We start from the raw sequence: 27,415 nt of genomic DNA on the forward strand, positions 1-27,415 counted from the left end.
GTCAGTGAAGGGAGACAAAGGGGTCTCCCAGAGATGGCAAAGGGTAATTTATTGACAGATGAGATAGACGTTACTACAGAAAAATATTAAATGGATTCTTTTCCCCTGTCTTTAGAAGGGAAGAAACGTGGGAAGGGTTAGGAAGGACAGATGCCAGAAATAGAGACAAATTTCCCAGGAGAGGAAGAAGAAATCCTGCAGGAAATTAGGATCACAACACAGAAAAAAAAAAATTAAAAAAATAAAAAATCAGAGCATCTAAAAAGCGACAAAATTCTGTCCTAGAATTCTGTATGGAAACAACAAAAAAGGGCAGCGGAGAAGGAACCCCACCAGCGCTGGCAGCCTCGCTTCAAAGGCGTTCAGTGGGAGAAGGAAGTGCTGGTAAAACACAGCACCCGATTAAAAGGCAGGGTTTGAAAAGGGCTGTCGGGAAATTACAGAGCTGTGCAGCCTCCCGACGTCAGCAGCGAGGAAGACTCCGGGAGCACGAATCAAAGGGAGGCTGAGGGAGCATGTGAAGCATGGAGATTTTATTAGGGGCAGGAGTGAGAAAGGGTTTGTATAATGGGAGCAGCCAAGCTCTGCAGATGGGAGGAAAGGAATAGCCAGGTCTTCTGGTGCAATAAACTGGCATAGTGCTGTCAACTTTGACAGTATGTCAGTTCTCACTGCTAGGGAAGAATCCAAGTGAGAGGTTTAAATAGTGGATGTTATGAATATAGTTTCTCTGGCCTACAGAACTTTCTCCCAAATAACTGCACGGAGGAGGGCAGGAAAAGCCAGTGTAATAGTGCACTGTGGTTGGGGTTCTGTAACTCCATGTTGCCTCTAGGACATGTTCCTAGAGCTTGTAACTTCAGAAAGGTTCATGATTTTCACCTGTAAGGGCGAGGCTGACAACAACAGAGGAGTCACCAAAGAAAATTTCCACAAAGATAAAAGCAGCAGAACAAAAGAAATTTGAAGGAGAACAGATTTAATTTACATTCACAAGCAGGAATAGGTTTAAGCCAAACAGTATTTTATTCTGCCCCTTTGTGCAGGGAACAAGATTTTCACAGTAACTCAGTCCATATGGTAGAATAAGGGAACAGGAAAACTTTCAGTGTGTCCATTGTAATGTGCCACATGCAGCACCTTTCTGATGCCACTGCCTGCATGAATCTTGGCAAGACCTTTCCCTCAGAGCAGATTCTTCTGCCCATTTGCAAATCTCACCTAAACCCCTCCCATTCCATTACCATGTGCAAGTCCAACAGATGCCCAGGGCATTGCATCGCCCTGTGTTATAAGCTGCCTGCTTTCCAAACTGACAGAATTAATGCTAAACACAGGTTTTAAATTATCTAGCTGGGGAGCATTCATCCCATCTCTGTAACTGCCCATGCTGAAGGGAATAATAGCCAGGCTACATTGGATTTGAAGCTTTGATACTCCAGAGGCATTTGCAATCTTTTGAGCCTTGGGAGCCTTTGAGCCTAGGACAACGCAAAAATAAAAGCTGACGTTTTGCTGAGTTTCACTGTTAAATGCTAAAGCAGGCTTGTACTTCCAGTGGGTGATTTAGCCCAGCTTTCTGCTGGCTAGGAGGCTGCTGCATGCTCAAGTGCAATCTGCCACACAGAGCCAGAACCAATCTGATTGTTTCTGAATCACTTCTCAAACAGAAAAACATAGGTAAAGCTCCCGGTTTTGCCAGGGGTGTATGTCCCATCCATGTGATGGCCTGTATTTATATTTGAAACCACCTGTACCAGCAGTGTGACCCGGATCCAAAAGATGATTGAAGCACTGCAAAATTCAGTGCAGCATATTTTAGGGACAGTCTGCAAATACCCTGGGTTATGATGGATAAACATGAAACTGCAATGAGGAATTTCTCCCCAGCCTGTTCTCACTTCAGTTCTAACGCCAACCTTATCCACAGACAAGACACAGCCCACAAGCAGCAGGTGACAAAAGGCAGAGGGGGGTCTTTTTCAACTCAGTAGCTCAGTGTTCAGGCCATCTCAGAAGACAGCATTTTAACTCGCTCAGAAAACCTGAATGTGTCCAAGGAAGTGCCAGGCTCTTTCCCTGTGCTGTTGGTTATTCTGTTAAAGAGTCACATATCAACTATTTCCTTTTGAAATGGTTATTTTCTTTGGGCCAAAAATGCACAACACTGCTGCTTTGCAAGGTAGCAGCCAGGAGCCATGACTTGGGAGGGGAAAAGCCTGCACTGATAAATGCCATACATTTTCACATCACACACTCTGTGGAAAAAGGCCTGAAACATATGTCTGCTCCTCACAGACAAAGGCCTTAATCACCAGTTTAGAAAGTTGTGCTTGTGCTCTCTGGAGGCCAGTGAGTGTTTAATTGCACCACACAGAGGTGAGTAATTGCTGATGGAGAATGTTTGTTAGCAAGATGAATTTAGCCCTATCGTTTGAAATTTCCTGCAGACTTCTGCTGCTGCAGTATCCATATACAACACCGGGCTCAGTTTCTCAAACACACTTACAGATGCAATCTCTTTCTCCCAGCCTGTGTCTGTTTCATTCATTTAACTTGCAAGTCTTTCAGGGTGAGAACATCTAGAATTGTGCTGCACGCTGTACGTGCTGCAGTGGGTCCTGGTGCTAGTTAAGACCTCTGGATATTAATGTAGTGACAGGAAATACCTATATCCTTAGCTATCTATCAGCCCAGAAAGATGCTGAGAAATAACAGGTCATAATGGTGAAAGATTTGAAAGTGTTAAGTATGGGCATGGATATAAGACGAAAAAGATTCTCACCACAAAGGGCAGGAAAAACACAGTATCTCCCTGCAAGGTTTTGGAACGATTCTCTGGCAGAGCTCTTCGTGGCATTGTGACAGGCAGAGGCAGCCATGCTGCTTGCAAAGAAGGGTTGTGGTCTTAAAAGTAAGCTACACCACCCGTTTAAAACACCAGTTCTGTGTGTGGCATGCAACAGTTCTTGGGGAAAAGTGAAAAAATGAGCTGAAGGCAAATCTCTGTTCCTGTTTCCCCATGTATGAAGTGGACATTATGCTCCCTATTAATTTCAGCCAGCAACACTGAAATTCTCTGTCATCTTCATACAGAACATGCCTATTTTTGAAATTCAACATTTGTACTTTTTCCTTAATTGGACAAAATTTTTAAAAAAAACCATGGAATTGTCTTGTCAGAAAGATTTCTGATGGTCTCTGCCTTTTTTCTTATTGCTTTTGCAGTGAATAGCTATGCTTTTTCTTTTGCAAAATACAGACTATTCCACTGAAAATTTCGAGGACAAAAATCATTTCTACTTAGCAGTAGCATTAAAGCCCTTGAATTGGGCCACATTCTGCTGCCAATGCAGTTTCGAGGACACTTGGAAAATATTTTGAACAGCAGGGAAGAATAGCGATTATCACCTCACAGTCTCTCAAAGGTGTGAATATTGTGGGTTATTTTCCCTTTGACTGTTTATGGCCTATTTACAGTATAATCACACCAAATCAGGGTTATAACATGCCTTTCTTTTTTTCTTTTAGTGAAAATAGAATCCAGCATAATTTTTTTTTATTTACTGTAGGTGCCTCTAGAAGCTCAGGCATTTTCAGGCACTAAGCAAGAATGATCTCTTCTCCAAGGCATTCATAACTGAAGGAGAAACAAGGAGAAAGGTGGTTAGGAAAAATATTAGGTAAGTTATTTACATTTCCTATACATTTGTAATAGCTATGTTGCTGTAAACATAGCCAAAAAATGGAATTATAAAGGGTACTTAATTGTCGACACAAGAGAGATTTGCCACAGAAATAAGGGATTATTTTACAGTGTGTAAGCATCATCAGACCAAGCTGTGGGCAGATGTATAAGGTCAGTTCAGTGAAATAATATTCTTATCACCCTATACATACCAGGCAGTGGCACTTTGTAAGTGGATTAGAAAAAAACAGTTATAGAACCATAGAATGTTTTGGGTTGGATGTGACCATAAAGATCATCCAGTTCCAACCCCCCTGCCATCAGACCAGGCTGCTCAGAGCCCCACCCAACCTGGCCTTGAACACTTCCAGATGCAGGGCATCCACAACTTCCCTGGGCAACCTGTGCCAGGGCCTCACCACCCTCACAGTAAGGAATTTCTTCCCAATATTTAATATAAATTTACCTCCCTATTTAATATAAATCTACCTCACTATTTAATAAAAAGCTACACTTTTTCAGTTTAAAATGGTTACCCACCCCCTTCCTATCACTACATTTCCTGATAAATAATAATAATAAAAACAAGCCCTTTTGTTTGTTTTTGTTTGTTTTCGTAAGACCCTGGCCTTTCTGTGACTCAGGCTCCTGGTTTGGCCAACCCAGCTCATGCTAAGGCCTGATGTGTGCTGGAAGCAGCAGCATTGGATTGAAGCAGAGCTAGGTAGACAGGACAGGTGGCCAGGAAGAACCAAAAGGCCTTTATGCAGCCATGGTGAAAGCAGTGATTTTAGCTGAATTAGAAGGAACAGCACCCCTTGCTCCAGGAGCCTGACAACCCCTCCCAGCAGAACTGCATCCTTGGGAGGTGATCTGGGAGCCTGCACACTTCTGATGTGTGTCTAATGGAAGCTGGGGGGGTGTGGGAATCTTTAGCACTGGCCACTAAGACGAACTTAAATGGTATTACTCTCCAAGATGTCCTTCAGTGTAGGCTGGCAGATGTACCACTATACATCCCAGAGGGTAAAAACCAAGAGAGATCCTCAGCTAGAGAAAATGTAAAAGAGCGAGCCTGCCTCCGTGTGAAAGACAAAAGCAGAAACTGAGAAACCTGGTCAGTTACTCCTGGGTGTAAAAGGTGATGGAAAATATGTTTAGGAAAGGAGCTGTCTCTGAAATGCCAACCTTCCTTTTGTGGCAATGGACAAGTATTCCTCATTTACTTCTCATAACCCTCTGGGATCTGTGTTTGGAGATGGGGTGACACCATATGGTTCAAAGGGATAGAGCATGCAAGTGCTGTAAGCTCAGGGATATATCCAAGCCCACCAGCACTAAACCTAGACTGGATATTTAGGAAACTAAGGTGGGTGCCACTCCCACTGCTGAGGATCTCAGTCCCAAGATGATGGTCCCAAATTAATGATCCATCCCTACTTTACAAGATTCCTCAGGGACACAGGAATCCGGATATCCATGGTGTGTAAGGACACTTACAAAGAGCAGACTCTGCTTTGCAAGCAGTCGAGTTTCTATGGCAGGCCGTAATGGGAAACCCACCAACCACCCTCTGGTCAGGGCAAAGCTGATTCTGTCTAAGGGACAGACAATCCACCTGACCTTACTTTTGGGTGCCCTTAATATTCTGGGCATGGATGTATTGAAGGGTCAGTGGTGGGGAAAATGGGAAAGAGGGACATCGCCCTTTCTGTCCCCGAGTTTATCTCCTACAGATGCATTTCTAACTGCTAATCTGTTGCAAACAGCTGCTCCTTTACCCCATAGTAAGGCAGTTAATATTCCACAATACACATTACCTTCTGCTGCTATTTGTCCTGTTACTGAATTGATAAAGGAGCTGGAAGAACAGGGAATTATCGTCACGTCTCATTTCCCCTACAATTCTCCTTTACGGCCAGTAAAAAAATCTAATGGCAAGTGGCAACTAACAGGAGATTACAGAGCCTTGAACATTGCCACTGAGCTGCTCACTGCAGCTGTGCCCAGTATGAATGATACAGTCATTTTTCTTAATGAACAATCTCCTGTGCTCAGCCAGCACCAGCAGGATGCTTTGAACACCTCAGCGTGGTATCCAGGAGACTGGGTGTGATTTCAACACCCATCACTTGGAAAACTCCAGATCCCTTTGCCACACTTTTGAGGGAAAGAGATATGGGAAACAGTGGATACTATGGGAGTGAAATTAATCATTACTGAGACTTGGATATGATCCAAAACCTAGCTCTTCTTTCCCTCTCCCTAGGAATTGTTGAGCTCCTGGACAAATAAGTGAAAGCTGTCATTCAACCTGCATACAACTGGAAAGTGTCCATCTGGAAAATACATTTAAGCAATCCTTGGAACTTTGTTAATGCTTTTTGTGGTATAGTGCTATCACCTGCGATAATATTGACAATATCTAAAAAGTCAAGAGCCTTCATGTGCTAGACAATTCTAATTGTCACCTTGGGGCATCTGGTATTATGTCACATAAATTTTGATGCCCTATGCGATGGCCAAACAAAATCCACGGAAGCTGGGCTTTGCTCTACTCAGGATTATGAGTAGCCATCTCTCTGTGATAGGGATAAGGACCTAGGCAGGAATATCTAACTTTGGATTCCTAAATAGTATTTGGGCAGTAGAAAAATAGCCTGATTTTCATCCATGTTCAGTGTCTAAGAGCCCCGAATTATGCCAATACCTTTTCAGAAATGACTAGTGAACTGCAGTGGAAGAAAAAGCACCCTTGAATTACAATGGAATTGTTTTCTCAGGGCTACTGTCATACTTCTACAGCTTTAAAAAAATTTTTTAAAAAAAAAAAAAAAAAAAAAAAAAAAAAAAAAAATATATATATATATATATATTAAAAAAAAGGGAAATATTGATGAATAGTAGTTTCAACCAAGAGTTGACGTTCCTAGTGTGCTCCACAAAAAATGGAAAACCAAAAATGCTCACTTGCAGGCTATCTCCACAGCCCAGATCAGCAGGCAGCAATTAGTTTCCCGGGCACTCACTCTTCTTTCCATCTTCCTGATGGATATTTCATCTGAGTTTATGCTCTCCTCCCTCGCCTTCTCTTCAGCCTCTCTGCCTCTCTTTCCAATAAGGCTATGATCTGTCACAGACTCTCAGTGGACAAGGCCTATACATCCCATCACTGTCATAGGCAGTTACATGAGACAGGCCAGGATGAAAAGCGGTTTGGAAGGGAGAGAAGCCGTCATGCTTCAGGGCATAGAGTTGAACTCTAACCAAGGAGGAGAGATGAAGGAGGGCTTTGGGCCAGAAGGGGAGAAAATTTTACTCAGGGCAGGTTATTCCATAATTACCCACTTAAACTTGCTTTATATCTTCTGAGGTGAATCTGGTTCTGGCCAACATCAGAGACACAAAGGGTGGATCACTGGTCTGATCCAGGAGGGGAATGAGTTTCTTCATTCTTTCTGCCACTGCACTGAGTTTTATAATGTTTTCTGAAACCACAATGAAATCCCTTTCCAAGCATGACCCTTGCTCTGCCAGTGATAGCCAAAACTCCTTCCCCTAGCCCCGTCCTTCACACTTCCACAAGCAATACAGAGAGAAGCCAGTACAAAGCCAGGTCAAGATGATAAGAACAAAGCCTTGAAGGCTGCTTTTAGATACCAGCTTTACTTCGACAGAGGAGGAAATTTTCAAAGAGGTGAACTCTTTCTGTCTCTCTCTCAGGCAGGAGTCTCCTGGGAGAAGAAGAAAACAGCTTTCATTTTAGCGAGTCATGATATTTATGGCCCTTTTATGGGTTTTGTTTGAAAATATAAAAGTAGATGGACTTAAATCTGTTTCAAAAGAAAGGATATAGGAAGGGGAGAGACAGAGCATATGAAGGGCACGTGGGTCTGAATCATCTGCCCACGTTCAAAAGGAAATCAAACACCTTCTTTGTTTTAATATGGACCTCTTCTGCCACTCATGAGGATAATATCTGACCTTGTCTGGCATAGACCCTTTTATCCCTAATGACATACAAATTTTTTATGTACACTACCACCAAGAACACTCACCTTGGAATGAAACATGACAACTATTAAATTATGCAACTGCAGCACCATGCAACAGTTCAGGTACGATTGCTTCCAGGAAGCAGACTTTCAGATCACATCTCCTGCAGAACTGAAAGCTTTATACTCTATTCCTGAGGGGCAACTGTCAGCTTCTGCTTGCTCACATACCAGTCTCATGTGGGCTTTTATCCATCCTATTTGTGGTGTCTGTTCAGCAAGTGAGGTTGCACCCTTTTGAGGGCCTCCTGTTTTTCATAAGTGGAATCTCCTCTGACCCTTTGCCTCTAGGCAATATTTTTGATCCAATTCACAGACTGAGGAGCACATGCCTTGACATTATTGAGGGAGGGAAGTTTAAGTTGAAGAACTGGGGTTTGCTTTTAGTTTTGAACGTAGTTAGGCCTGTGGTCATTTTATGTACTTTGGGAATGAACCTCCACAGGTTGTGACAGCTACTGGGATATTTCTATGAGCAAAATGTACAAAGCTCCCCATTAATTGGGCAGTTCCATAAAGCTCTCCTCTCAAGCAAGGAGGAAGAAATGTTCTGCCCAACTAATGGATGACTTCTGACTGGATCTGAGTTCAGCATGGAGTCATTGCAAAGATCAAATTGCTGGGGTGCTCCATGAAGACAGAGCAGTCATACTGTGGTTATTGCCAGCTGGTGTTTACTGCATCTTTCTTTAATATGGTGCCCTTCAATAATCAAATGGAGAGATCACAAATAGGCAAATCTCTAAAATTAGGCAAGAGGTGCCCTGAAGTGTACAGCTGTAAAAATTGTAAAAAGTTCTTGCTGCCATTGTTATTTTCTTATACCGCTCATAAATCTGAAAATACCCTTAAAACATGAAGCTGCAGGTTGATGCTGCTGGCAGCTGGGTGATGCTACAAAAATTACAGTTCCTTTAAATGTTTCTGTCTTCTAATTAGCATCACCTAAGTCTTGTTTCAGTTTTATGCCCACACACATGCCCTCCTGACTGGAGTCATCCTTCCTGTCATGGTTACTTGTGCAGAGTCCTTGGTAAGTTTGAATCAGGTTTTAAGATTTATTGATCTGGCCTTGTCCATTCTGTGGTGTGTTCTTTGATTTAATTTAATGACCATAAAGCATTCAGGCATGTTGGCATGAAGGGTGCACTGGAAAAAAATAAGTGATTGATTGATTGATTGATTGATTATGTAGAGACAATGTTCTCTTCATAGTTAACAATTAAGCTAGTTTTCTATTACACACATTTGTGTCTTCCTGGGCACACAGATCTTAACTAAAAGTAAACCAGTCCACCTGCAGATATGAATCAGATGTGGAAGCAGTTATGCTCTTGTGTAAGGATCAAAATTGTCTGTTTTAAAGATACATGCAAATAAAAATGAAATGCAATCCAGAGGGGGAAGGTTCAAAGCACAAACAGGATGTCCCTTCTCCAGCTCTCTAAGACAGTTTTCACATCACCACACTTGGATAGTCCTGGGAAGAACTGAATTCATATTGTTGCCTGCTTTTATAAGTCACAAATAATGTTTTCTCTTTATATCTGTGTGTTTTTGTGTGTGTGTGCACCCTGTGGCAGAGGTACAGCAGTCACATGAAAACACCAAGCTCAGAAGCTACAGAGTGGTTGTAACAGGAGGATAGCTAGAAACAACATGAAATCAGCTCCTGAATATGTCGAAATGTACCAAAGAACAAAAGGCAGCCTAAGCAAAAGGAAAAAAAAAACCCAGAAAACAACAAAACCAACCACAATGACAGGGTGCTCATTCAAGCAGATTATGCTGGTATTGGCAATACACAAGCTAAATACATGCACTTTGAACCTTTTTCAATTTATTACGTGAAGTACAGGGTGAAAAATATTATTGGCATTTAAATTATTACTTCTGGGCAAATAAGTTAGAACCTTGCTGAAATGACTGGGGCAATTCACGCACCATTTAGACCTATGCTCTCACCTCTCTAGAGAACAGTTTATTTGTTACACATACTTCCCATTCTGGAAGTTTTCTTCACAATTAGAACAGCCAGAGATCAGACCCACTTTCATTTTTCTACATGACAAGTGAAATTCCAGAGAATAGGTAGATAGCTCTCAAAGAGATTTTGCTGGATTACATGAGTATGCAGTGTCTGTTTCCAAGCCCTAGACTATATTAATCACATGCTTTCAGTACCTTTGCTGGATTGTCTATAAATTTAGGAAGGTCATGGATGTTGTGTTTTCACTTTATAATGTCTATATTGAATGTATTCCAGCTACACCCTTTAAGGAAAGGCAGGCAATGCAACATAGCCTCCCCAAATAAAACTTTTTTTGTCTCATAATTCACCTAGCTCTCCACCACAGCTAATGTGTAAGCATTTCTCAAGGAGCTGTAAAGGAAGGAAATGGTGCTAAACTCCTTTTAAAATTATCCAGTCTAAGCTAGTGCTGCACGCAATAAATCACACTGTCCTGAAATTCCTAGATGGGGGAAATGGGCCATGGCCCCACAGCTATCAGTATTACAATGCAAAATCAGCTCTTACAGTAGGAATAACATATTTCTGGCACATTTCTGTTTCCTTCAAACTTGCTTGTACCACACTGAATTCCCAATCCAGCACCGATGTCATTTCATCATCAGTGTCCCACCAATGTCTCTCACTCTTTCCATTTCTCCCAGTCTCCTTCACATTTCTCACAGACTTTTAACTCCTTTAGATCTCCTCTCTTCCCACAGATGTTGCCCCCTAACCTTTTCCCAGACATTGATACATCTAAACAAATTACTATTTTGCATTGGCCTCTCTGGGTTACATTTGTATCTTCCTGTCTCTGACCGCTGTAGGTTCCCTTCTCAATTTGCCTATTGTCTTCAGATCTCTTTTTGAACATTTATCTCCTAGCTCTCTGACTTTCATCACTTTCTTATTTCTTACTTCAAGCAGATCAACATCAAATGGGTTTCTCTCTCATCCCTCCTTAACTTCTCTGCTTCCCACATCCTCTGAGTTTCTACCTTGCTCAAAGGACATTAAGGAAACAGAGCAGTAGAAATGGGAAGATGGCTGTGGAAAAATGCAGAAGGACTTAATGCAACAGAGAGACTGAGAAGATGGCAGATGAAATTCAAGGCTAATAAATGTAAAACATTACAAATAAGAAAACTTAACATATAAAATGATGATCACAGAGCTGACCATTGCCGTCCAACAAAATTTGGTGTATACAATAAATAGTTCTATGAAAACATCACTCTGGTGCTCAGCAACAGCCAAAGAAACATGCAGACTGTTGGCAGTCAATAGGGAAGGAACAGAAAAGAGAAAAAAAAGGTCAATATGCCATAGGATAAATCCCTGCCACACCTGCACCCTGGATACTGTGTGAGGATTTGGTCCCTCATCTCAAACATGACAAAGGAGAACTAGAAAGAGTTCAGAGAAGATTGGCCAGGACAATAAAGAGACATGGGGCGGCCCCTATATAAGGAATAAGTAACTCAGGTGAAAAACCAGGGAATTAAGGATGGGACAGAACGACTGCAGGGGAGAGTAAAATCTGGTGGGACATGTAGATACTAAACAGATACTATGTTGGCTTTGAAGGCTAGTGGGCAGAGGGTTCAGAACAGGCAGAAAGAAGATGGCTTAGCATTTTGTGTACAGTAACTTGTGGGACTTCTTGCTACAAGAGGACACAGAGGCTAGCGGTACGAGGCTATAGTGGTTATAACTCAAAAATTACTAGGCACTTCCATAGAAGGAAACCTATTAAGGGCTATTAAATACAAAAATATCACACCTGGCTTAGGAAGTCCTCGAGTTGCAAATGATCAGAAGCTGGAAGATCATGCTGGGGAAATAACACTTTTATCACTGTATATATTCTTCCCTAGGTATTCGCTGTTGTTCTCTATCAGAGACAGGATATTGAGCCAGATGGACCTTTGGTCTGACCCCATACAGCCTTTCTTATGTTCTTGTGTTTATATTCTTAACTGACCGTGTGGATGCTCCTTTCACTTTCACCTTCCGCTATACAATGCCAAAAAACCCCTCCTCCCTACAGCAGCAAACTGAGAGGGGAAAAAAATATATCAGTCCCAGCACATCTTTGCTGAAAAATCCTTCCTAGATAAATTTGAGTACTTATTTACTCTTTTAATCTACTGTCAGACTGGTGTCATTGCTGAAAAACCATTCACTCTGCAGCTCTGGTCACCTGAAACAATCTGTGCAGACCTCTCCCCTTTCAGCAATTTCTTATCTCCTTCTAAATTCTCATCTTAAAACCTGACTTTCTAGCCTGCCTTCAACCCTCCATTTCTGTCTCTCCTGGTTATTGGTCTTATGACTGAATGCTTTAATATTTTCACCATGCAAGGTCTTTATGTCACTGTTTCATGTAATTTATACCTGTGAGCTGGAGCCTTTCCCATCTTGCTTTCAAGCACTGGCCATATACTGCATGGAGTCCAAAATGATCCCCACCCCCTTATTGCTTTGGGGGTTTGGCTTTATTAACAAGGATATAAGCAATAAGAAAATAAAGTTCAGCTATTTCTAAGGCTTCTCCCTCATGGCTGCTCAGCCAGCATCTTAGATGGCCTCTCCCCAGCAAACCATTTTTATCTCCCTTTTACACAAGTGAACTAATAAGCCACCTACCTCAATGAGTCAGCAGAACCCACTTAACCCTTTCTCACAAGGGTCAAAACTCGCTATCAGGACGGTCTGCCTCAGACTTGTTACAGAACCATATTCTGCCCCTCGGTCTTGAATAATTTATTTGTGCAGCAGACCTAGATTAGTGTTTAAATCAAAATGCTGCCCAAACAAAGGCTGTGCTGTACAGTGCAAAATGAAACCAATTACTACATCATCTACTGCTCGTCTTTTACAGCGCGAGATGCCCCCTGCAGTACTGCAGAGGACAGGCTTGTCTGCTGGGAACATCCAGGCACAGGAAGCAGGAGAGGGATTTTTCAGAGGAAATCAGCCTTTGATAAAAAAGTAAATTCAGTGCCAGAAGGTATTGCACACTTCCACTTTGATCCATCAAAACTTAAGACCTTTTCTAGGATGAAATTAAAGCGAGCTCCAAATATATCTATGCAGAGCTGTTTTCTGTGGAGCAACTTTACCAGGGACGAAGGAAAGAGGAAAATGCCTATCCTAACACGCACTGCAGAAATTCAATATAAATTCTCAGAATGTGGCTCAAGGCCTGGAATTTCACTACTTTAAAAATAACAACTCACAGAAATATGCAGAAACAAGGGATGCATTGTATTATATATTATTTTATAGCAGAAGAGCATTATAAACCACAGAGCATCTCTGCATGCCCGAAACATTAACACAACCATGTTCCTTATGTATTTCAGAAATGTAATTTGAGTTTAATTTAAAAAAAAAAACAACAAAACCAAAACCCTGAAACAACCCACACTAGTAAGTGATTTCTCTTATTTTTTCTACCTTTGTTACTGGTTAATCACCTGATTGTGAGACTCCATTCACCTGACAATAAGTAGCTATCATTTACCCCAGTCCTGGCTGTCAGAAAGAATCATCTTTATCTTCAGAGAAGCAGGGATAATGTCTGATCAGTGAGTTATAGTTGAGAGAAATGATTTCTAAGTTTAGGAAAATTGCCAGCTGCATTTTGTTATCAGTAACCATTATTTAGATAGCATTGCTGATGTGTGTAGCGCCATACAGACAGGGACAAAGAGCAGGCCCTTGCCCTGTGGAGCTTGCTGTCTGTATTACACAATTAAAATAGGGAGAGGTACTAGCATAATGGTAATGGTGAGCTCTAAGCATCACAGTGGGAGGGAGAAGAGATTACAAGAAAAAGACAAACTTCCTGTGAGAGAGCGCTACTGCATCATCCCTCCATTGTTGTTTTAGATTCAGCTCTGCCAGAGGGCTTTGTTGGTTCAAAATACAGTCTGTACAGAAGAGGGAACTGATAATTCCAGAGTCAAAGTCAGTAGAAACTGGCCTATGTGCCTGTAAGAGAGAGGTGGAGGATGTTGACTGGTGAGGGTTGGGTGCTGTGGTGTGCAAAGACACACAAGTGATGCTGTGGCAAGCTGGTGGGCTGTGTCACACAAGCTCACAAGGCTCTGCAGGGCATGGAAAGACCCGAGGCTCTTAACCTGGAGTACTCAGTTACCATGGAGGCTGGGCTTCTTCCTGTGTAGCTCAGGATACAAAGAACACTTTAACTGTAAGACGCCATTTGAACCTACCACCGCCTCCTAAAAACAAGCTTCCAGGTGCCACCTTCACAGACACACAATTTCTCCTTAGGTGCACGATACCTTACACCTATGGCCTAATTAAACAATTTTATTATGAGGTCAGTTTGTGCATTGCTCCTTTTTTTCAAGGCAATCATGTTGAAAATTAATCTGACTATAAACAGAAAAGCACCAACTTAGCTGAGCTGCATACATAAGCAAAGTGAAGCCAATACTCAGAAACCCAGCTTACACTAACACTAATCCTAACTCTATCTCTTTAACTATGTCAAAAAATGATTTTTGGATGGCTGCTAATATTACTGCATTTTTCCTTTGTTGACCTGAAGTTATTTGGAGGAACCAACCATACTGGAGCAGAGATGATTCCATCTAATAGAAAACAATGAATACATTCATTACTGCACTGAACTTTTAAACAGGAGGCATCTTCTTTTTTCTAGTATTCCACTTTGCTTCTGCTACTTAGTAAAGTAAAACAGAACATGTATTCCCCTGAACTGTCTTATTTCTCTAGACATTTGTAAGGCTGGTGCAGAAAATGGAGCCTACCTGGTAATATCTTCTCAGTCGTATAAAGTAAAACTCATTAAGAGAAAAACATTCTTTAAGTTCCTAGAAAAGGCTGTTGGTTTCTTCCATTTATGATCAAAAAGATCCTAGAAAAAACATGTCCAGTCTTTAACGACACTAGGAAATTGAAATAACCAAAATGGGATGCGATTGGTCTTTTGACTTGAGGTGTCACCGTTACCTGCTTTTGCTGCTGAAACATCGTCTGGCTCCTAATGGCTTCTAACATTGTGTTCCTACCTACATTGATCATTTAATACCAGCATCTTCCTTCTGACAAACCACAAACACTTGCAGAACTTGACCTCTTCCCTTCATCGCTTTTGATTAAGAAGAGAAGTATCTGCAGGAAATGCCCTACAAACCACAAAGGATTATCAAAAATATAATGATGAGTGAGTGATTCAGGGACTCTGTGGCTCTGCTCGTGTTCCTGTAGTCTGATCTTGGTCACTCTTCCCTTCTCCGCTGGAGCTTTGCTGTAGTTTCTTCTAGTCGGCTTCTCCAAGCAGCAATAATGGCATCATCATCCATCTCCTCTTCCTCCTCTTTACGTGTGCTTCGCCTGTACTGAGAGACCTGCCTAGACGCAAACCTTTCTTCACTTTGCTCCACTTTTGCCTCCTTCTTCCCATCCTCTTCAGACTTTGAAAAGCTCTGGGTGAACTTTCTCTTTGCTCCACATTCTGACACGTCTGACCTGGCCTCCTCTTCACATGCCTCCACATGATGAGCTCTAACTCGGCTCTGTGTAGATGGTTCAGGAGATTCAGAGTCAAAGGGTGGTTCAGGTGACTGGTTGAAAACATGCAGCTCTGGGCTGTTTCCTCTGGAACTTGTCTCACTGACCCTGGACCTTGTGAACTTGTACATCTTTTTGTCCTCTTTTGCAGAAGCAGAGGAAAATCTTGACATGGTTCTCAGTGAATCTCCTGTTGACTCGTAGGAAGAACAGCTATCTAGCTCTTTTCTTTGGGATCTACAGAATCTGTAACTGGATGTCTCAGAATCCATCTGTCTAACTTTGGATGATCTGCTATATTTCTCTCTAGTGATCTCAGTCTGATCATAATATGACGGTGGTTCTCTTTCTGCTTTGAGGCCATTGAGCCACTTGGTAATATCAGTATCTGCCTCTGACTTTGGTGCACCTGAGGTTGCAGGTTGACTGGACAGATCAAAGACTGCATCAGTTCTGTCAAAATCTGCTTGCAAGGGACGCCTGTGGCTGTTTGTTGTACTCTCTCTGTCATCTTCTGTTTCATTTTCCTCTGCTTTGGTCACCTTTTTTTTGAATAAAGTGCTGCGTTTATTGTCTCTAATCACCTTTTCAATTTGATAGTCTGACATTTTTTCTCTCATTTCCATTTGCATTTCCTTCTCTTTCCTCCTTAGTTTCTTTAGGTCAACATCATCAGCAAAGAGGCTGTACAGTGGTTTGCTTGTCTGGGTCATCTTCGTGTTTGAAGTAGTCCCTTCTGTCCTTGCGCTCACGGAGGTGTTGCAAGACAGCACAGACTGAGACTCAGCCCTGCGCAGGTCCTGCTGGTGGAGCTGAGAGGCAGCGAGGGATGAGCCGCTCTGAGCACTGAGAAGAGAAACCTTGTCATCATCTGCATGCCTGCCAAGGTCTCCCGACAGGGAGGCCATGGCGGACGATGGACGGGACAGCATCAGGATCTCATTTTGCTTTTGAGCAATGGTTTCACTGACCACGTTAGCGATCCAGTTCTGAATGCTTGCCATGGATATTGTGTCACCTGGGCCAACTGAGAGATTGGGAAGGGGTATATTTGGCATCTGCATTGCTCCAGCACAACTCCTGGCCTGTGACAAAGATGAATGATTTGTCTGCATGCTCAGGGCAGAAGCTGCATCGTCGGCACCGCTTGCAGAAGGCGCTGAAGACCAGAAAGCTGACAGGGGAATACTCCCACTCATTGTACTCTCTGTCTCCCAGCTGCACATGGACTGGCTTTCTTCTAAAATTTTCTTTGAACGTTCAAGAAGCTCTACACGCCTCTGCTTCTTTTTAGCCGAAGCAGAATCCTCAGTTTTGGCAAATTCCACAAATTCCTCCTTGCTGATTTCACTGCCCACCTTCTTCTGCCGCTTCATTTTCCAAGCCTGGTAAGCAGTCAGATCAATATCTGACAAACTCTTCCCTTCTGTTTCCTCCTGACCTGCCTGGCTGCCATCCTCTGCTGGAGATGGTGCAGATGATGGTTCTAAATCCTTCTTGTGAAAGCCAAACTGGATCCTCTTGACCTTCCACCTCTCTAGAGGAGTCAACTTGTCCTTGTTCTTTTGGCAGAAATTGTAGAAGGAGCTACACGAGGAGTCTGAAAACACACTCTCCTCATCCACATCCCTCTCCTTTCTGCCAGTTTCTGGGGATTGTCTCTCCCCACAGGTTTTATTCCTAGAATGATACCTCTGAGCAGCTTCTTTCTCAATCTCCAGAAGCCTCTGATTCCACATGTCCCAGGTGCTCTCAGAAGACGTAGAGCCTGTGCGGCTCCTCCTCATCCTGCTAAAGCTACTGGCTTCCAGCTGCTTTTTTAGGGTTCGGATCTCATAACTGCTCACACTCTCAACATCACTGAATTCACCTGATGGGTAAGGTCTTCCTCCCATGCTGCATTCACCGTCCTCCTCCCTGGCTGTACCTGCCATCTGGTATTTCTCATTTCTGCGCTGCCAATCATGGATCCTCTGTTCCACATCCTCATCAGATTGTTCCTCTTCCTGATCCAAATGCTTTGGAGATGTTCTTCTTTCATGGTGAACTGCTTCCTTTGCAGATAGGCCTTGTTTCCTCCTCCATTCCTCATACAATTGTTCCTCTTCCTCCTCAGTGATTAGGGTGGAGTGTTTGGAAACCCAGCTAGTTTTTTCCATTGAGGAAGAGCTCATAAAACTACCCAGAATGCTGCTGGTGTCCTCTTCTTCCACTGTGATGGAATGAGCTTTGGCTCCCTTGATGCTCCCTGAGTCCCCAGCTCCAGACAGCCGTGAAGAAGTCCCTGCATAGGCAAGAGGACTTTGGCTTGGAGTCACGTCCTCATCTCCAGAACGCTCCAGCTCTCGTTCCTCCAACAGCTGCTCATTGAGCTCCCGCAGCTGCTTCAGGAAGCCGTCGTTGGGGTAGATGGCACGTTTCTTCCTCAGCGTCATCAGAGCCTCCAGAACGGTCATGTGGTGGTAGATCATCAGGTAGGCAGCCACCAGCACAGCTGAGCGGCTGATCCCCATCTCACTGCTGACAAGGATTCTGCCTACAGACAGTGAACATGAAAGGCATCAGCTATTTCCAATAACAGACAGGATGCTCTGGGTATGTAGCTCAAAAGCATTCTCTGCATAGTGTTAAAGACTACACCGATTATATGCTTCAGAGACTGAAACCAACACTAAACATTCACTAGCTTTACAGTAATAAAAATCTGGATGCATACAAATAAAAAGCACATTAGCCTCAAAAACTGTGGGCAGGCACATTTCCAAACAATCTAAATAGTTTTTGTATTTTCGCCTACACGCTTCACTTACTCAAATAGTAAAAAAGCTTATAATAGGTATTAGAAAGGCAAGTGAAATATTCTTGACTTGCTGGCTGACATAGGGTCAGACATTTAAGCATTCAATGCTCTTTTCTCAATATGTAAAAAGTGAGATATTAGCATTAGCCTCCAGGAAGGTATTGGGAGGATAAGCAAGTAACATATTTTTTCCATAAGGGACATTCTAGGACTTAAATAACAATTATATATTAATTTAATTGTATTTTTGCTAGAATCTAGATTGGTTTTGAAGGTACCCTCAAACAATTACATTGAAGACTGACTGGAGGCCAAAGTCCTGTTTTATCTTACAAGAGCAGAACCAAGCAACTATCAGAAAAGAGCTGATTTTGACTCTGACAAACTGATCCAGATGCTTCAAACTACTGGGACCCATTGTCCTGCACCAGTAACTGTATAAGCAACAGTCAAAACTGAGGATCTGCTTTATTTTATAGCATTTACTACCTCTTGCAGAAAACCAAGCTTTGGCACAGACAAATTATTTGGTGTTTAAGTTACTTGTATGGCAAATTACCACTAAAGAAAAGCTTGTAAATATGAAGAGAGTGTAAATGAGGCTCTGCTAGCTGGCAAACAACTGAAATTACTGTTTCTAAATGTGTGATAAACTCCAGTTTAATCAATCTGTTTGCACTGAAACTTAATGAAGCCAATTTAAGCATCATCTTTCTAACTGCTGATATGTTACCACAAGAGGTTTACCTAATGAACCTCTTCCTACAATCCTGAAATCTCTTTAATACCTTAGCATCAAAAGTCTTGGTTGCCTTCCAAGTGTTTCACCAGCCAGCTAAGCCAATTTAACAGCTCACCAAGAGGGGGAAATCTCCTTCCTTTCATTTCTTCCAAGGCTCGTCAGCCTTGGTGCATCCTCCTCGTGTTGTTGAGCTACTAAAGGTGGCTCAATGTTCCTTGCATACTAACAAAACTTTACACTTTTCTTACTGTCACTACTGCTAGGAGGTAATCTGTTGCCACTCTACAGAAATTAGATTAATTGACAATTTCTATGAAGAATATCAGTGATATCACAGACCCTGGTGCTTCTTTCAATACTGAACTGCAAAAAGATATTTCTAACTGTCCACTGAATTTGCAACAAAATGACCAGTGTGCACTGGAGGTCCACAGAAATAACAGTGTTTGCCAGAATTGCCATGGAATTGAAATCCAGCAAATCTGACAGCAACCTGGGTGTAGACACCCAAAGGTTCAACTCAGCCACTTGGATTGTTCTAGTAAATCAGCCTGGTTTTTTGCATCATGGTGAAACTGAACCGTGCAGGGTACAGAAATATATCCATCTCTCTCTATATATATAGTATTATAGGGTATATCTATCTCTCTATATATATAGTATTATAGGGTATCAATATTTTTTTAAAATGTATTAGAGCAGGGATTCTACTCTTTGCTATAGTCAGGTTCTTTCAAATCAGCTGCAGGAGCTGACTTGCAGCCACTTTGAACCTGAAGCCATGGGGCTGCTGGGCTGCCTCCCATTACCAGTTTGCTCCCTCCTGTTTTGAATGAGACTCAGCAGAAACGGGCACGAGGTGTTCACTGTCATGCAGAGGGCAAAGGCTCTGCCTTCCACCCTATTACAAATGTGGCATATCAGTTTACCAGAGTAAGGTTTCTCCCTGTTAATTCTCAAGCAACCTGGAACCACTTCAATCTTCTCCTCTTACCTCTGTAAGTCAGCAGGGCTTCGTCAAGGAACTCTGCAGCTGGGCGGAAGTGTTTGGAGATATCTGTATCTGGAAAATCATCCACCTCAATGCCCAGGTACTGGATATTGAGACCATTGTAGAAACTGGGCCCTGTATAGACACCTGTGCCATGAGCTGCGTTCAGGACATGGGTGATCCCCAGTCTCTTCAAACGGCTTTTGTTCACTGCAACGCTTCTGCAGAAAAGGAAGAAACATGTTAGATATCAGTGCTCCTATTTTAGGTGGGAAAAAAGCTGCATGCTACAAGGCCTACATAACTCCCAGTCCATGTAACTCATTCAGCATGAGGCACCACTCAGACCCTAATGTCCTTTGAGAGTTCTATAGGTATCTCTTTCCAATACTCACTGAAAAGAAAACAAGAAGCCTGCATTCACCGGTAGGGCCATATGCTCTGTTTCCACTCCAGCTTGGTTTGAAACTCATACTGCCATCCTAGGTTCAGGCCATGTACTTATTTATCCATTTTTATCACTCCATAATCCATGCTTTACTCTATATCCCCTTCTAATTCTGTCTGGTCACATACACAGGTACCTCAGACAGCTGAACCATGGTACAGGAGACCTAGTCATATTTACTTGACATTTGCTTTGGCATTACCTTTTAAACTCCCTTTTACATACCAAAGACTTTAGTTCCAATTTTAGGGCCAAATTCCAATCAGAACAGTGGGATTTGGGTTTATTTGTCTTTGCCTCTCTTAAACTGTTGAAGCATCTAAACAGCATAGGAAAGCTGCTGATTCTATTCCAGAAGTATTTACTTTCCAGTGCATAGATATTTCTGTGAGCACAGTCTGAAAAACACTTTAGGGTTCTCTAGGGATGAAAGGTATTAGATGCATGTAATACATGTTATGCCTTCAATGGTTCCATTTGACCCTTTACTGGGAATCTTGTGCAACTTGATGACAGAAGCCGACACTCACTTTTCTGCTATGAAGACATTAGGCCAGACTTCATCCACAGCGTCCCTGGGGGTCTCCAGCCTGTCCTTCACAAGTGCCCTCTGCAAGTCCATCACACACGGCGTGTTAAACAAGCTGGTGTCATCAATCTTTTCCTTAACCCGGTTGTACAGGTCTTCCACCATCAGCTGCTGCGCAGACTCCAGCATCCTGGGACACACCGAGTCCACCCTGACGTCCTTTGTCTTCAGCTCTGGAATAAACTGACATTGTAACTAAAAGCACACAAAAACAACGCAAATGTATGAGCTATCATTACCTGTGCCTGGGACAAGCCTTGTGGCTTTTGCTCCCCAGAAATATCACCCTGTTCTGTCTGCAATGTGGGCAGGTACGTGTTCACCTAGGAACAGCCTCAGGGTAATCAGCAAGGAGAAGGGCACATTGCACTCAGCCCCACACTGGCCAAAGGCCTGGGAGTTAAGGGCACCCTTATTCCAGGCCCAGAAGAGGGGAAGCGGATAGGGAGCTGCTGGGCTCTTCTCCCTGGTATCCAGTGATCAGACATGTGGGAATGGTTCAAAGCTGAGCTGGGGAGATTCAGACTGGACACAGAGAACCACTTTTTCTCTGAGAGGGTGGTCAAACCCTGGAACAGGCTTCCGAGGGAGATGGTTAATGCCCCATCCTTAACGGTGTTTAAGAAATGTTGGCCCGTGCCTTAATAATATGATTTAACTTTTGGTCAGCTCTGATAGTTGGACTTAGATGATCACATATGTCCTTTAAACTGAAATACTCCATTTTGTTCTGTTCTATTCCATTCTACTCTAATTTAGTTTGTTGCAGCAAGCAACCAGCACTCAAACTTTTACACCTGCAGCACACAATTCTGCCACAGAATCATTGCCCAGCTTCAAAGGAAGTCACCAAACCTTTCTGTAAGTTGTTCTTTCTTTCTCTACTTCAGATGGAAGGGCTTTTTTATGATTTAGGATCTGTAGATGAGAAAGGCAAAACAAGTGGAATTTCAGGTCTCTGTAACTTACATAGTCTCTTACCTTCACTGATGATTTGTTTGGCAGCCACAGCAGATGACAGATGGATTGGCTCCATGAAGATGCTCTCTGTGTCAGTGTCTGATATAACTGAATACCTGCCAACCAAACACACTGCCAGTTAGGCAAATGCCCTCCACTGGGATCCCATCACCAGGACTTCAGCCCTCTTCACCCATTCCAAAGGGGAAATAGCAGGGAACTGGAGCAGGGAGGATTCTTTGACTGTAGGAGGGAAGTCCCAGCTCTTCTCCCACATCTCATTCCCACCCCGATCTCTAGCATGCCACTACAGGCTTCAAAGATGCCTTGGCATCCAGTGTTTGCAGGATGTAGGCAGGTCCCATGGGGAGAAGCTGCAGTGGGCTGGGAGTGCAATCAAATTGCCTGGTGGAGGAGTTTATGGATAGAGAAGATCAGTGTCTGGCTTGAGACTGGAAGGGGGATGGATCACACAAAATAGTCTCACAAGTAACTCCCACTTAGACAGACAGACATAAACATGGTCCTAACTAGAATTTATTGAGTAATTCAAAACAGATTGTGCTAGATAACTGTTGGATTTTCTTCCTGCCAGTTAACTGTCTGCAAGCATCCTTTGAGTTACCACAAGCTGCAGTGCAAACACTGAGATTGAAGCCCATGAATCTCTCCCTCAGTACTTTGTACCTTGGGCACTTCAGAGCATGAATCTGTGGTCAGTCTCTCCACTCACTCAGTGTTGTGTAACTGTGGGTCAGAAACCACTATGACACCCACAAACACCTTTGAAGTGAGTTATTTAACACAGTGTAATAAGTTTTTGTTAAGCAAAAAAGGCCACAACCTTAAAAACAAGTATATTTTCCTCTGGGTCCACCTACACAGTCCAAGAAAATTCAGTCTCTCAGTTAGACCATCTTAACAAAATATTTTACAGAGCTTTTTCCCTGATCTACACCCTCTACACTTCCTTCCAAATAGATGGTACAAATCACTAGGACAAGTTTGCTGCCATCACAGAAGCTCTCTGGCAATGCAAGGCTTGCAGACTAGCAATACACTGTTTGTTTTTGTTTAATTAAAGCAGGAGAGGGAGGGTGATTAATATTCAGTCAGGGTGCAGCAGTGTCTGGAGAGCTGAACTGCTTTCAGGCTCCAGAATCAGAACAGAGGGCACAGCCATCGGAAACCACTTAACAGGCTCATCCAGGTCATTTACTTGAGTTCCAGCACTTGCCAACCGTGACTGAAAGTAATCCTTTTCTAGTTCTTCAAAGGAGTTTAGGAGATGAGCAAGGGGAGTCTCAGTCTCATTTACAGGAGCTGACACAAATTTGCAGCTATGCCCTGCCTTCGATTCCTTTTGCTAAGAAGGTTGCCTCCAAGCTCAATAAAAAGGTAACAGTTGGCAATAATCTGCCACCACAGGCTCAACACATTTTACCTGTAGCTGCCCTGAGCATCTGTGAAACACAGATCTGCCCAAGCCTGGGTCTTTCAAGGACCCCCCTCTGGCTGGGAAGGATCTTGCCATTTTCATCACCGTGTTTTGCCACTGACAGCAAGAAAAAAGGGAGAAAAAAAAGTAACAGGGGAAGGGAAGGGAAGGGAAGGGAATAAATTGGAGAGATGTTTCTTTTCATTTTGAGTGACTGATGAGCAGTAGGAGACAGCTCAATACATAATTTTACAATACATAATTTTACTTTATGTGAACTCAGTGATCTTCCTAAACAATTTTGAAATACATGTGGTTAAATGAAATAAGTACTCAATTTTTCCGCAATGTCCCACAGTTAGCAGGAAACATTTCATAACATCCTACTTGTTGAGGGACACTGGGGAAGGTTCTTTTCAAACTCTATACCTACTCCTTGCTTTCAGCTAAAGCATCTCAAAGGTTACAGAAAGCCCTGCAGAGCATTTTGCTATAGGAAAAGAGAACAAAGGGGTGTATTTTTCCTTGTATTGGGAGAAAACACATCCAATCATGCTTGTTTTGCTTGAGGTAACTCAATTTCTGCTTGTGCTGTGACAGCCTCCTGTTCAGTGCCTGAAGCCTGTAGCTAAAGTTGATTCTGAATCAGACCCAAATCCCAAGACCCTTGGTCTTTCTGCAGCTGGCGAAGCCTAATATCAACATTTAATAAATCCACAAGTCCTTATAATGGACATAAAGACGAAGCTGAATTTGCAAAGAGTTGAAATTGGATCAGAAGTTTCAGCAAAGGGATATGAGAGGGTGAGACAGGAAAGAGGGACACCACCAGCCCACAGTAATCCTTCCTGCAGTTTATCCCTGCTGTGCACTCTCCCAGCAGGATGGATTAATTAGTGCAGGAGTCCTGTCTCTGCAGGCTCCGTCTGAGCTGGCACACTGACCCCACCTCAGGGAGGGCAGGGAATCCCCGGGCTCAGCTTGGCCCAAGCGCCAGGGTGGAGGGGAGGAAGGAAGGGAAGCAGGGAAGGGCAGCAGCTCCCACGTGCTGCCAGGAGCCGTGGCAGTGCCTGTGGACTCACCGGCTGGGCGAGGGGCTGCGCAGGTAATGGGCCTGCACGGCCTTCACGTCCGGGCCCTCCGCCTCCTCCTCCTCGGGCACCGCCGGCTCGCTGTCCGAATCTCTGCCGCTGGCCATGGCGGCTGCTGGGGATCCCTACAAGGAGCAGGGCAGCAGGGAGAGCCGTTACCCAGGGCTGCACAGGAGGCCATTCCTGGCTCTGGGGCACGAGTGGCAGGGAGGGACAGCAGAAGGGCTCCCACACTTTGCTCCTGTGAGGAACCTTTTCCACAAGGGCTGCGCTGGCTCGTCTTCCAGGGCACCTGCCATTCCCAGGGCCTCATGCAGATCCCTGGCTGCTGCCCAGCGAGCGCCAATGCTCTTTTGCCTGTGAGTAAGGGTGCTGGAAGGCCAGGAAGGAAGGGGTGGCAGGGCAGAAACTCTATACTCGCCTGACTGCATGTGGTGGCTGGAAGGAGCCATACACAGCCTGAGCCGGGCTGGAAGGAGGGTCAGGGGCAAGAAACATGAGACCTCGTGTCCCCAAAATGAAATGCTCCTAACGCTTAAGGCCAAAGGAGCTTGAAGGCTTGGGACTTTGTCCTTGTAATCCTTTGTGTGGAGGCTGCTGTTCTCACACTGGGTGAGGGCACCACAGCTCAGTTAGGAATGTGGAAACACAGCAGCCAACCCTTGCCCTGGCCCAGGCAGAGGGACTCTTGCCTCAGTGCCACAGGGGCAGCAGCAGCTCCCAAGGGCTCAGGCCGGAGGATGGCGGCCGCGTGGTCACTCATGGGGCAGTGAGCAGGGAGAAGGGTGAGCAAGGAAAGGGAACTTACCCCTGTGCCTGATGGCTCCACTGGGGGTCCCTGCTGGCAGCACGGCAAAGGAATCCACTGAAGACAAGAAGGAGCGGTACTGGGGGGGAAAGCAACCAGCTGCCCCCCTCTCACTCTCTCTACTGCTTCTTCATCGAGGGGCAGGACAACTGTTGGCACCAAACCTTTATCAGCTTTCTAAATATAGCTGTCCTGACACTGGCTGCTGGATTGCATGGGGAAGGAATTCAGTGCCTCACAGACAGCAGCTGGTCAAGCACTTAACTCCTTCCCTGCTGTGGGCTGGATCGTTTCTCAGTTGCAGGAAAGAGTCCAGAGCCAGGGAGGCTGGACCTCTGCCTGCAGAGAGCCTCCAGGCAAGGGGGATCCCACCAGGCACAAACTGAAATGCAGGTATGACCTCTGATATCCTTGGGAAATGCAGGGCAGGCTGAACCCACTCCAACCCAACGGAAAGTAAGCAACCTGTCAACTACCTGGACTTCTGTATTGACTTTGGCATGGTCCCACACAACAGTCTTACCTCTAATTTGGAGAGAGGTTGATTTGATCGATGGACTATTTGATGGATAAAGAAGTGGCTGGATGGGATCCAAATACAGTCAATGGCTCAGCATCCCAACAGGGATTGTCAACAAATGGTGTCCCTCAGGATCCTGCACTGGGACCAGTACTGCTCAGTATCTTTAATAATGACACAGACAGTGAGACTGAGTCACGCTCAGGAATTCCTCAGAGGACACCAGGCTGAGTGGTGCCCTGGATTCAGCAGGGGCAGGGATGCCATACAGAGAAGTGGGCCCACATAAACCTCACTAAATTCAACAGGACCAAGTGCAAGATCCTACATCTGGTGTGGGGCAGTCCTCAATATCAGTAGAGGCTGGGGATGAATGGATCCAGAGCAGCCTGGAGGAGTGGGATTTGGGAGTACTGGCGGATGACCAATTGGATGTGACCCAGCTGCACCTGCAGCCCATAATGCCAACCATTTGCATCAGAAGTGCTTCAGAAGTGTGACCAGCAGGTCAGGGGAGGGGATTGTCCCACTCTGCTCCTGTGAAACCCCACCTGGAGTACACCATTCAGCTCTGCAGCCCCTAGCACAAAACACAGACCTCTTGGAGAGGGTCCACAGGAGGGCTAGAAGTTGATCAGAAGGCTGGAACACTTTTGTGGAGAAAGGCTGAGAGAGTCAGGTCTGTTCATCCCAGAGAAGGTTCTAGGGAGACTTTATTGCAGTCTTTCTGTACTTAAAGGGGATTTTATAACAAAGAGGGAGAGAGACATTTTTCCCGGGCCTGTAGTGATGAACAAAGGGCAATTAATTTAAACTAAGAAGGTAGATTTAGATTAAATAAAAGGAAGAACTTCTTTATGAGGATGTGAGGCACTGGAACAGATTGCCCAGAGAAGTTGTGGATGCCACATCCCTCAAGTGTCCAAGGCCAGGCTGGGTGGGGTTTTGAGAAACCTGGTCTGGTGAAAAATGTTCCTGCTTGTGGCAGGAAGGTTCAACTGGATAATCTTTAAAGGTCCCTTCAGACCCAAATGATTCTGTGGTTCTATGGTTGTAAGACCAGCTGATTTTTGTTCTTAGAAGAGCTAGGACTGATCCACACCGTGTCTTCTCCGATGTCTTTTCAAAAAGGAAGCCTCTAGTTCCCACCTCCTGACCCCCCAGGAAAGCTCATGGACCAGGCTGGCCCAGGACAGAACCAGATGAAAGTCTGAGTGCTGTTTATCTGTACTGGGGGCTCCAGTTGTGACTCATGCAAAAACATCCCACTGTCAATTCTCTTTGCAAACCAACAAGCAAACCAGAAAGGAAGTGGAAAATGAAACTCACCTACCTCATACCACAGGTACCTCTGGTGCTGTATCATGCTGGGCCTGCACACCTCCTTCCTTCTTGCTTGAGTGCTGCTTCCCCACAGGGGGATGGGAGCTGTGTCTGTAGGGATGCCACAGCATGGCAAGGAAGAGCTGTGACACAGCCACTCAAGTCTTGGTGTGCTCACAGCCCAGACCTGTGTTAGTGCAGGTACAGGGGTGAGTGAGCAGGGAAAAGAGAAGGTGCTATACTGAATCTTGGGTGTCACAGCACGGGGAGGAAGGGATGGCTGATGAGGGCTTGAAGACATCCCAACAGTTTCATGCACAAAAAGAGGATGAATTGTGTTGATCCTCCAGATTCCTCCTCTGGGCAATGCAATTTCTAGC

At 44.1% G+C, this 27,415-nt stretch overlaps 1 protein-coding gene across 1 annotated transcript; it reads right to left on the bottom strand.

Annotated features, from left to right (window-relative positions):
* STYXL2 (serine/threonine/tyrosine interacting like 2) lies at positions 1 to 25,336 on the bottom strand. The gene is made up of 6 exons (XM_041420995.1): positions 25,193 to 25,336; positions 24,376 to 24,509; positions 21,877 to 21,971; positions 20,837 to 21,068; positions 19,862 to 20,079; positions 1 to 17,861 (listed from the first exon to the last, which is right to left on the bottom strand). The coding sequence occupies exons 2-6, from the start codon at positions 24,489 to 24,491 to the stop codon at positions 15,034 to 15,036; spliced, it is 3,489 nt and encodes a 1,162-aa protein (XP_041276929.1). The 5' UTR covers positions 24,492 to 24,509; positions 25,193 to 25,336; the 3' UTR covers positions 1 to 15,033.
* Positions 25,337 to 27,415: the final 2,079 nt, after the last annotated feature.

This window comes from Onychostruthus taczanowskii, unplaced genomic scaffold, assembly GCF_017590055.1.
Source record: "Onychostruthus taczanowskii isolate IOZ18803 unplaced genomic scaffold, ASM1759005v1 scaffold67, whole genome shotgun sequence".
Taxonomy (NCBI): domain Eukaryota; kingdom Metazoa; phylum Chordata; class Aves; order Passeriformes; family Passeridae; genus Onychostruthus; species Onychostruthus taczanowskii.

Coding starts and splice junctions, on each gene's coding strand:
- STYXL2 (XM_041420995.1), bottom strand. CDS start 24,491: ATGGCCAGCGGCAGAGATTCGGACAGCGAGCCGGCGGTGCCCGAGGAG. Junction 20,080..20,836: donor AATGTCTTCATAGCAGAAAA/GTGAGTGTCGGC, acceptor CCTTTTCTGCAG/AAGCGTTGCAGTGAACAAAA. Junction 17,862..19,861: donor AGCCCTGCTGACTTACAGAG/GTAAGAGGAGAA, acceptor CACTGTCTGTAG/GCAGAATCCTTGTCAGCAGT.